Source organism: Carassius carassius, chromosome 24, assembly GCF_963082965.1.
Source record: "Carassius carassius chromosome 24, fCarCar2.1, whole genome shotgun sequence".
NCBI classification, from domain to species: domain Eukaryota; kingdom Metazoa; phylum Chordata; class Actinopteri; order Cypriniformes; family Cyprinidae; genus Carassius; species Carassius carassius.
Window position 1 is genome coordinate 19,734,459 of NC_081778.1, and position 12,154 is coordinate 19,746,612.

A 12,154-nucleotide genomic window follows, 5' to 3' on the forward strand; every position below is an offset into this window, starting at 1 on the left:
TTAAAATATATATATTTACGTCTTGACTAAATTGGACTAAAGGAAGATTTTGAATTGGACATCTTTTTAACTGCATTCTAATGCAGCAGAAGATATTTGTCTTAGAAATGTCTCCTATTTCTCTCTTTCATCTTACATTTCTATTTATCATATGATTTTATTTTATTTTTTCCGCAGATGGCCTCTTATTTTGGATACACTGTTGCAGTGACTGATCTAAACGGAGATGGGTACGTCAAAATGGAAATTAATGTCCAATGACATGTCGCAAAATGGTTGTTCCATGCAAGATGTGGTGGTAAATGATTAAGTCTGTCTACATTAAGTTCATTCTTATAAAATCTAAGTTTATCCCCCCATGTGAGGCAAGTCAAAAATAACATTTTATTGTCATAGTACTTACTGTAGGTGTTCCTCACGGTCTGTCTGCATTGAAACAAGGCTTTCTTATCGGCCCATATTATTTGTGTTGAGCTTATTTAATTTACCAGCTCATGCTGTATTTAGTTACAAGGAGTATTCAGAGCTAAATAAAACCATATAAATTATAAGAATTGGACCATGTGGTTTTATATGGGGTTTGGCTTATTTAGACTCATGCTTTAAGCTCTGGTTTACTTGACCCTTGTATAAATGCTAACATCGTCCAGGGGGGAATTTGATATGCATAAAATTTGTTTCTAATTTGGTCTTATGAGGATACAAAACTTTGCTGACACATCAACGCCAAAGCTCCTTCTCTTATGTCTGAAATGCTGACATGTGTTTATGCCATTAACTGAAAGGCTTACTTACCAACTGTACATAGTTGAATAGACAGTAAAACAGCAGTACACACAAAGAAAGAACGGTTAAATGATACACCAGCAATGACCAACGTCCAGAGCGAATTACAGCTCATAACACTTATAGCTGTTGAAATCGTTCATTTGCTGGAAACAGGGCCAATCGGTCTTTACTGTTGAAATCAATTTATCATTTTTGTTGCTTTTAAATGCTGAAATGTCTAAATCACAGTGATTTATTTTTAGGTATCAAATAACTTAACTTGGTTATATCTGTTATCTTAGATCTAACAAGTCTGAGAAGTACAAATGTGAATTTTTCTACAATGTTTCATTCCATTTTATCATGGAATCTTGCCACCATCTTTGTTGGTTTTACTGTAGTCCAGGTTATTCTCAGAATGCCCCGTTCCAAACTGTAGGAACATTTTGGTATCCATCCATCGGTCCTCATGCAGTCCAAGACACACTCCTAAATCCATATCTCCAAGCAAAACGTCTCTGTTTTGTATTATCAGCATTTATAAGATATATACTTTTTCTCATGATACTGTCATGCGCTGGCTCATCTTTGTCTTCTCTGATGGCTCATATTTTACAATGGGTCATTGGTACACTTCCTTGCAAATATTGCTGTCTTGTAACCTCAAGGGTGATGTCTTGTATGATTCTTTGACTTCAAACATGCACTATAAAGCTGCAGGTCTATCCAGTTGTTAACCATCCATACAGTTTCCAAGTAAAGCACCTTCAGAACAAATACATGTACAATTTATGTTACTTATGGGCCTCTAAATATTCAAAACCTTGAGGTGTTTGTATCAAATTTGTGAGTTTATGTGCACACACAGGCTAGATGACGTGCTAGTTGGAGCTCCACTCTACATGGACCGTGAGTTTGAGAGTAAACCTCGCGAGGTGGGCCGTGTGTACTTGTACCTGCAAGAGGACGTGCTTCTCTTCTCCCCTCCAATCACACTCACTGGAACACACCTGTTCGGCCGGTATGGAAGTGCCATCACCCCTCTTGGAGATATCAACCAGGATGGCTATCTGGGTAAGTTTGTGTTAATACCCTTTTTGGGTGTTTTGTTGCTTGATTGAAGAGTTTTCAGTGAGACAGAAGTTACATATAGACCCCTTTCCTATTTGCCTGTTTCGTGTAGGATATCCTGTCTCTTTATCTCACACTTGAAATGTACAGTTCTAGCCAATCGGAGGGGTAAAATGAGTGATTTGGTGCCCTTGTCTGCATTTTCCTGTGAAGAGTTGGGTGTGAACCACTCTGTTCTGTCTGTATGTATTTTGTTGAATCTGCACATGGTGGTCATGTAGTTTATATTTCTGCTGCAATTCAATCACTAATATTGCAAAATAAATAAATTGTGCAAAACCGTTTATGATTGAAAAATCTGCAATAAATCATATTTAAATAAATTAATAGTTTAGAAATGTATATTAAATACTGTAATAAATGTAAACAATAAATTGATATTATAAAGGTAAATTATGAATGTAAAAATTCACATTTATAATTTTGGGCAGAGAATTGAACGTTTTGGCAGAGCATCAAGAATTCTGAATTACTGACCTGACTGGGCACACAGAAAAAAAATCCTTATTGTTGAGCCCTGTCTCTTAGTTTCTGTCTGGATCATCGCAAATTGTGTTGTCATGGCAGAATTTCTCTATTTATTATGAATTTTTTAAGAGTTCCTTATGCATCTGAAAGAAACCAGGTGTTCATGGGTGGAGTTCAGACCAGACTAATCAACCACAGATTATCTCCATCATTGCAGACAGACTGAGTTGAGTTGGGAACACTGGTTTTCTTTTGTGAATGGTCACTGTGTATATGTGTGCGCGTGTGTGTGTGTGTGTGTGTGTCCACGTTCAGTCTATGAATTAGCTCCATATGTTACTGTAACATGAGCTGATATGTCAGTGTAATTTAAAAATTACACAAGATTTGGATGAAAGTAAGATGGGGATATGATATCCATACATGAGATGTAAGCCACCTGATCCTCTGATTTCCAAAAGCATGTTGTCATACGACTTTACAACTTGAATGAAATGCCAGTGTTCTTAGAGACTCTTGTATATAAGAGTATTGTAACATGTCTGTGTGTTTGAAGTAAATGGCCCTATGGTAACAAAACACACAGGAATTCATTTTGTGCATCACTTATGGGTCTTGATTAATTTTTTTTCTGGGGATTTAAAAATAAAGCATTATAAGATGATGGTGCTTTGGAGTTTTGGAGAATAATGACTAAATCAATAACTGATATGATCATAATGAATCTGATACATACACTGTATCTCTGTTACACCAGCCATATGGCTGCACTGGAGTGATGAAGTGATACTTGTCACAGTGTCTCCGTGTGTTTTTGTACATCTGCTGTTGTTTGACTCTCTGCTGCTTTGCTCTGAGGTTTGATTTTTCAGTTTTTTTTTTTTTTTATGAAACAAGAAAATGTGCACTATATTAAAAAGAAAAATGTGTTAAAATCAAAAACCTAAAGCAATCTGAACAAATTAAGACATTATTGCAATTAATTATATTATATATATATATATATATATATATATATATATATATATATATATATATATATATATGTGTATATGTGTGTATATATCAGAATCGGAATCAGAATGAGCTTTATTGCCAGGTATGTTTACACATACGAGGAATTTGTTTTCGTGACAGAAGCTCCGCAGTGCAACATAACAGCGACAGAACAAAAAACACAATAGGAATAAAAAATACAAAAAAATACAAATAGGTGGGTAAGGAATGACAATATACAAATTGACAATGTATGGCAGGTATATTACAATGAGCATTTATGTATGTACATGTATATTATGTGCAAAAAATGTAAGTGTACGCTAAGTATGTATGTTAGATAAATAAGTGTAGTGTATATAAATATAAATAGTGTGGTGTGTTCCACAGTTATTATCAGCTGTTCATAAGATGGATTGCCTGAGGGAAGAAACCGTTCCTGTGTCTGGTTGTTCTGGTGCTCAGTGCTCTGTAGCGTCGACCAGATGGCAACAGTTCAAAGAGGGAGTGTGCTGGATGTGAGGGGTCCAGAGTGATTTTGCCAGCCCTTTTGCTCACTCTGGATAAGTACAGTTCTTGAATATAAGGGAGGGTTGTACCGATGAGTCGCTCAGCAGTCCGGACTACCCTCTGTAGCCTTCTGAGGTCCGATTTAGAAGCTGAGCTGAACCAGACAGTTACTGAAGTGCAGAGGATGGATTCGATGATGGTGGAGTAGAACTGTTTCAGCAGCTCCTGTGGCAGGTTAAACTTCCTCAGGTGGCGAAGGAAGTACAACCTCTGCTGGGCCTTTTTCACAGTGGAGTCAATGTGAATGTCCCACTTCAGGTCCTGAGAGATAGTGGTGCCCAGGAACCTGAATGACTCCACTGCAGTCACAGTGCTGTTCATGATGGTGAGTGGGGGAAGTGCAGGGGGGTTTCTCCTGAAGTCCACAATCATCTCCACTGTTTTGAGCGTGTTAAGCTCCAGGTTGTTGAGAGTGCACCAGACAGCCAGCTCTTTAACCTCCTGTCTGTAAGCAGACTCATCACTGTCCTGAATGAGGCCGATGAGTGTGGTGTCATCTGCAAACTTCAGGAGCTTGACAGAAGGGTCCTTAGATGTGCAATCGTTAGTGTAAAGGGAGAAGAGCAGTGGGGAGAGAACACAGCCCATTGGAGCTCCGGTGCTGATTGTACGGGTGCTGGATGTGTATTTTCCCAGCCTCACTAGCTGCTGCCTATCTGCCAGGAAGCTGTTGATCCACTGACAGATGGAGGTGGGCACGGAAAGCTGAGTTAGTTTGGGCATGAGGAGGTTTGGGATGATCGTGTTAAAAGCCGAGCTGAAGTCCACAAACAGGATCCTCACATAAGTCCCCGGTCTGTCTAGGTGTTGCAGAACATAATGCAGTCCGATGTTTACTGCATCGTCCACAGACCTGTATGCTCTGTAGGCAAACTGAAGAGGATCTAGCAAGGGTCCAGTGATGTCTTTCAGTTGGGCCAGCACCAGTTTTTCAAATGACTTCATGACTACAGACGTTAGAGCCACAGGCCTGTAGTCATTTAGTCCTGTAATTTTGGATTTCTTTGGGATGGGGATGATGGTGGAGCGTTTGAAGCATGAAGGGACTTCGCACAGTTCCAGCGATCTGTTGAAGATCTATGTGAAGATGGGGGCCAGCTGGTCAGCACAGGATTTCAGACGGGCTGGTGTAACACAATCTGGGCCATGTGCTTTTTTCCTTTTCTGCTTCCGGAAGACCTGGCGCACCGCATCCTCACTTATCTGAATTGCAGGTGTGGGGGAGAGGGGGGATGCAGAAGGTGTGAATGGTGAGAGTGCTTGATTGGAGAGGTGTTCAGGGTGGGTTGCAGGAGTTGTGAATGGTGTGAACGGTTGTTTGAAGAGGCATTCAGGGTTGGTTGCAGGAGTTGTGAATGGTGAGAGCGGTTGATTGGAGAGGTGTTCAGGATGGGTTGCAGGAGTTGTGAATGGTGAGAGCGGTTGATTGGAGAGGTGTTCAGGATGGGTTTCAGGAGTTGTTAATGGTGTGAACGGTTGTGTGGGCAGGCGTTCAGGGCAGGTGATGGGTGTTCTTTCAAACCTGCAGTAAAACTCGTTCAGATCGTCTGCCAGTCGTTGATTCTCCACAGTGCTGGGGGGTGGTGTCTTGTAATTGGTGATCTCCTTTAGACTTTTCCACACTGATGCGGAGTCGTTCGAAGTGAACTGAGTCCTTATTTTTTCAGAATAATTCCTCGGTTTGTCATTTTTGTAATTTAGTTGAGTCCTGGTAGGAATGCATATATCCTCACAGAAACTGATAAATGATGTTACAGTCTCTGTGAGTTCATCCAGATCGGTGGCAGCAGCTTCAAAAATACTCCAGTCAGTGAGGTCAAAACAAGCTTGTAAATCCTGCTCTGCTTCATTAGTCCATCTTTTTAAGGTCCTTAATACAGGTTTAGCTGATTTTAGTTTCTGCCTGTAGGTCGGTATAAGATGAACCAGAAGGTGATCAGAACGTCCCAAAGCTGCCCATGGAACAGAGTGAAATGCATCCTTTATTGTTGTGTAACAGTGATCCAATATATTACTGCCTCTTGTGGGACATGTGATGTGCTGTCTGTATTTTGGCAGTTCACGGGAGAGATTGGCTTTATTAACGTCCCCAAGAATGGTTAAAATGGAGTCCGGGTGTTGTTGTTCTGTCTCTGTGATCTGCTCAGCGAGTTTCTGTAAAGCTGAGCTCACGTGCGCTTGCGGAGGAATGTAAACACTCACCAGAATGAACGAATGAAACTCCCGCGGCGAATAGAACGACTTGCAGTTAATGAAGAGTGTTTCGAGATTTGAGCAGCACATCTTCTTTAACACAGTTACATCTGTACACCACCGTTCATTGATGTAAAAGCATGTCCCGTCGCCGCGCGATTTCTCCATTGATTCTGCTTTGCGATCCGCTCTAAACAGCTGAAAGTCCGGCAGGTGGAGCGCGCTGTCCGGTATTGTGTCATTCAGCCAAGTTTCCGTGAAACACAGAGCAGCAGTGTGAGAAATCCTTATTTGTCCGGGAGAGCAGAAGCAGTTCGTCCTTTTTGTTGGGTAGAGAGCGGAGATTTGCCAGATGGATGCTAGGCAACGGCGTTCGAAATCCGCGTTTTCTGAGTCTCACGAGCGCGCCAGCTCTTTTTCCCCGTCTGCGCGTCCTCTTGAAGCGTGTGATCAGCGCAGCCGCTCCGCCGACAAGAATGTCCAGCAAAACATCAGAATAGTCGAAAACTGGTGATATATTGGGAGATGTGTGTTGCCGAATGTCCAGCAATTCGTCCCTGGTGAAACTGATTGCAGGAATATAACTAAAGACAGGACAAACTAACAAAAACACAAAAACAACTGCAGAGCACGTCACGGAGGCAGCCATCCTGTATCGGTGCCAGCGAGTGTATATATATATATATATATATATATATATATATACATTTATTTATTATCTTTAAAAGTACATATAAAACTTGTAATTATATTTCAATTGTGGCCAGAAAAATAGATTAGGCCTTTGAGCATGACTTTATAATATATGCCTATTATTTTTTGACTCAGTGGTTTCTTATGTCTGTAAAATTCAGATTGAGATTCCCTCCACTATGGAATGTAGTGTATGTATGCAGTTGATTAAGGCCAAACCACACAATTAAGTATCTTGTAAAGTGTCAAAATGAATTTGCTCTCGTATATATTATACTGTTGTTTTTTGTCGACAGTCTGACTGTTAATGCTGGAGGTCTTTTGGCACTGTGCCAGCTACTGTGCCCACTGTCAAAAAACAGGAAAAGGAAATGATCAAGAATCATCAACAACACGCGACAGATATTTTTAGAAAGGAACTTGCCCAAGAGAAACAATGAAACAGAGCATTATTGCATACGCTGACGCACATGCACATACACACATGGTGGTCCAGTGGACGGAAATGAGCGCTTTCTTGTGGTGATGGTTTTATTTTTCTAAGTGTAATTACATTTTTATTTCCTTTCTACCTCAGAACAGTTGCATAGCTTAAAAGAAGTTCTGTCATTAGTCATGGGCTCTCTCTTTCCCTATTCTGTATCCTTTTATCACTTTGTTTTTGTAAGTTCTTTGCAATTTGTTAGTTATTTTCATTACAGATTGAGGAATTCGATCGAGGATACTAAAACCTTAAATTCAGATCCCTATAAGGTTATCTGCAGACATAACTATCCTTAACAACATCATTGTTTTTAAGGGTTCAGTTGCAGTTTCCATGTCTACACTGCAACCAAGTGACACAAACGGACAAAAATGCCATTATATATTCAAAAAGTCTGTGTACACCACTCTAGTTTTGCTCCATCAACTTGCGTGTAGTGTAGAGAGTCTTGAGGATTTGTCACTTCACATTGATTTGATGCTGGGGTGGATGTGTATATACAATATATATGACACTTTACAAGACATTTAATTGTGTCTTAATTAAATGCATGCCACAGCAGAGAGAAACAGACATTTTACAGACATTTTACTTCGGATGTTCATTCATGTTTATATCATGCTATAACTAGTAGGAAGAAATTATCTGTTCATGTTCAACTTGAACTGAGGCACTGCAGCAATATGTCATGATACTTTAAATGGTATTTATTGTTTTAATTTGTTAATTACAAAAGTTTTAAGCTGAGACATTGTTTCATACCAAAAGGAACCTGCTCTGTTTTGTCTGCGTTGTCAGTGTCCTCTTTATGCCTCAATAAAGTTTTCACTGAGTGAGAATGTGATGTATAGCATGAGAGCGCTATAGCTTGTCTGATGCAGCAACAGACTTTGCAAAGGGTCAATTACGAGGAACAGAATTCTTTTGATGCAGAGCATAAGGATATGCAGATATTAACCATGTCATCACTATTGATGCATAGTTGCATTGTATTTCACATGGACTACGTTGAGTGAAAATATAAAATGTCTTCAGCGCTGTTTTGATAAATATATGAGGCTGCTATGCATTAAGTTATGGCTGTGATTGTTTGTTACTGAACACTTTTAAACCTTTCAAATGAAAGCCATATATCATTACTATTACGAGATAATTCAGTGGCCCCTGGTAATTTTCTAAAAGTGGCTCTAAAGTAAAGTAATGTGCATATCCCTGACATTGATCTTTATAGAGCCTGTTTCCTCAACATCCCCTCAGTCGCTCTGATCCTCTGCCTTTCTGCCCTTCAGATGGCATCTCTCTCTGGGTCAGCATTTCTCCGTTTCTTCAGTGTTCCTCTTGTGTGCATGTGCTGCTGGCCAAATGTAGGTTAATGACTTGAGCAGCACTGCTGGCAGGAGGAACACTTGAACAGATAACCCTATCCCGGAGATTTGTTGGCCATGCAGTATTGGACTTGGACTTGTGTTTGTGCAAGAGTCTGTTATTGTTCTATAATAGTCCCTCAGTGCCGAAGAGAGAAGAGCGGTCACTCCCTGTGGAGCTTTGTGTAAATCATCAGTATTCTTTTTAACATCTCTCGGTTCCTCTCCAACATATCAAACACTGAAATAATCAATAATAAATCATTAATGACAAAATGGAGCCGATCCAAATGTATACTGTAGCACTCAGTACTGTATGGAAGCCTGTTTTTATGTTAGAATAAAAACTAAATCCAACTTCATGATGGACTTCATGACTTTATCAAAATCTCTTTTTATCTCTTCATATCTCACAGCTGCAACTTCATGTCTTTCTCTATCTCACAAAGTGACTTTGTATATTGCAAATGAGACATTACAAAAGTTACAAAAAATTAAGACTTTATTTCTGATGATGAAGAAATTATATATAACGGTCACGACACAATGGAGGACAGGAGGCAAATGCAAGTAAGAATGTTTATTGAAGGAAAGTAATTGATGAGGAGATGTTGGTTGGTGACGCAGGGACCTTGAAGGTAGCACAGACAGGTTAGTTGGTGTTTTGAGTGCGCTGGTGGAGGTGATGTTGATGATAGATCCAAGGTGATGGCAGTAATCCAAGGTAGACCAAACAAGAAACAAGGCACGAAGCAGTAGAGCAGGAGGACGAACAGACATGCACCACGGAGGACCTCAAACAACGATCTGACAAACAAGAGACGAAAGACAGGGCATTAAGTAGGCTGGTGGAATGAGCTGCAGCTGCCCACATGAAACAATCAACATGACGTAACATAAGACGAGCAGGAGACAGTGTATTCATGAACCGTGACAGTACCCCTCCTCCTAAGGACGCCTCCTGGCGTCCCCAGAATCCCTTACCTGTCGATTGTAATCATCGATAAGAGAGTGATCCAGGATGTCTCTAGCAGGCACCCAACTTCTCTCCTCCGGACCTTAACCCTCCCAGTCCACCAAGTACTGAAATCCGCGTCGCCTCTGTCTAGAGTCCAGAATACGTTTGACCGAATAAGTGGTGTCCCCATCTACGAGTCGCGGCGGGTCTGGGCGGGGGGGCGGGGGGTTATGGGGTGACCGGGGTAGGCGGATTAATAGGAGAATGAAATACAGGCTTTATTTTAGACACATGAAAGGCGGGATGCATTCTCCTGTACGCAGGAGGAAGTTTGAGGCAGACTGCCACCGGGCTAATGATCTTGGTGACAGTGAACGGGCCAATAAATTTGGGAGCCAATTTATTAGAGACGGAACGGAGAGGAATGTTCTTAGTAGAAAGCCACACTTTTTGACCCACGATGTATATGGGAGGCCTAGACCGGTGGCGATCGGCTTTAGCCTTGGTGCGCGCCCCCACTTGGAGTAGAGTCTCGCGGGCTCTAGTCCAAGTGCGGTGACACCTCTGGACGAAGGCGTGAATGGAGGGGACCGCGACTTCAGATTCCAGACTGGGAAAAATTGGTGGCTGGTAACTTACACTACACTCAAATGGAGATAGGCCCATAGCTGATATTGGTAAGGTATTGTGGGCGTACTCCACCATAGACAATTGTTGGCTCCAGGAGGAAGGATTCTTGGAAACCAAACATCGCAACACCCTTTCCAAATCTTGGTTGGCTCTCTCGGTTTGTCAGACGGACAGGCAGACACTAGACAAGACTCATGACCTCTATTACACCAAGTCAGAATGGAGTTGGATGACCAGTCTATTTTGGGGTTGTGAAGGAGGAGCCAGGGGTGACCGAGGACTATGGGTGCCAGGGGAGAGTCAAGGATGTGGAAGGAAATAGTTTCAGAGTGGTTGCCTGGTGTGATGAGGGTGATGTCTTCAGTGACTTGAGATATGACTGGTAGTTTCTGTCCATTGAGAGCGTGAACTGTAATGTGGTGCGTGAGGGTTCTGAGGGAAATGAGTAGTCTGTGTGCCAGTGTACTGTCCATGAAATTACCTTCCGCCCATGAGTCCAGTAGTGCTTGATAGTCGTGAATCTGCGCTGACCATCTTAGTCTTACCGGGAGGAGCGTGGATGATGATGAGGTCTTCGACGGAGATCCCACCCGATAGTAGCCTCATACATACTACCGGGCTTGGCCTTTTACCGGACAGGTGTAAGCGTGATGTCCGGTTCCCCCGCAGTAGAGGCACAGGCCCAGGGACCTCCGCCTCTCCTTCTCCTCCCGGGAAATTTAGCGGAGAGTGTCTGGAACGAGGCGCAGCATGGATCCTGGTTCTCCCACACCGCTGTTCCCCATAATGCCGCCCTCCCAGTGAGCAGGGTTAATACGAAGGCCACCTTGGCTCGTTCGTTGGCGAAGGTTCTGGGTTGGAGAGAAAAATGCATATCGCATCGGGTTAAGAAAGCTCTACAAAAGTTGGGCTCACCCGAGTAGGACTCCGGAATGGGGAGACGTGGTTACGGCTGGGAGGGGGCTTCCGATGGTGCTGGAGGAACGCGCGGTGTGAGCGGCGCAGTGGGAACTCGTAGTAGCTGTAGTTGTTGGGTGAGCTCGGACACCTGCGTCACCAAAGCCTGAACCGCGCGACCAGTGTCGTTAAGGTTCCTCTCCTGGGAGTCCATCCGCCAAACACTGGCGCTGCGAAACTCATCTTGGGCGGATGGTTGATTACTCGCTGCCTCCATAGTTGGTCAGATCATTCTGTCATGACACCATGGAGGAAAGGAGGCAAATGCAAGTAAGAATGTTTATTGAAGGAAAGTAATTGATGAGGAGATGCTGGTGGGTGACGCAGGGACCTCGACGGTAGCACAGACAGGTGAGTTGGTGTTTTGAGTGCGCTGGTGGAGGTGATGGTGATGATAGATCCAAGGTGATGGCAGTAATCCAAGGTAGACCAAACAAGAAACAAGGCACGAAGCAGTAGAGCTGGAGGACGAACAGACATGCACCACGGAGGACCTCAAACAATGATCTGACAAACAAGAGACGAAAGACAGGGCATTAAGTAGGCTGGTGGAATGAGCTGCAGCTGCCGCTGATCTGATGATCAGCGGTAGCACCCACATGAAACAATCAACATGACGTAACATAAGACGAGCAGGAGACGGTGCATTCATGAACCGTGACAATAACGCTGCAATTTTATCTCACATTTAGACCTTATACAGTATCTCCCAATTGAGACTTTATATCTCAATTGCAACTTTGTCTAACAATTTTCTCACTGTTCAGACTTTGTATCGCATTTCAACTTTATAGCTCACAATTAGGATTTTAAATCTTAAGTGCGATTTTAGATTTCACGTTGCAGCATCGTCTAACAACTGCAACTTCACAACTCACATTTGCGACTTTGTCTCATGTTATGACATATCCCACAATTGCAATTATATTTCTCAGAACTGGG

General features: G+C 42.3%; 1 protein-coding gene across 1 annotated transcript in view; it reads left to right on the forward strand.

Annotated features, from left to right (window-relative positions):
* LOC132103102 (integrin alpha-8-like) overlaps window positions 1-12,154 on the forward strand; it is an 85,030-nt gene that overhangs the window by 14,889 nt on the left and 57,987 nt on the right. The window contains exons 11-12 of the mRNA XM_059507929.1: window positions 178-230; window positions 1,637-1,842. Of these exons, the coding sequence (XP_059363912.1) occupies window positions 178-230; window positions 1,637-1,842 (259 nt within the window). The remainder of the gene's footprint in view (window positions 1-177; window positions 231-1,636; window positions 1,843-12,154) is intronic.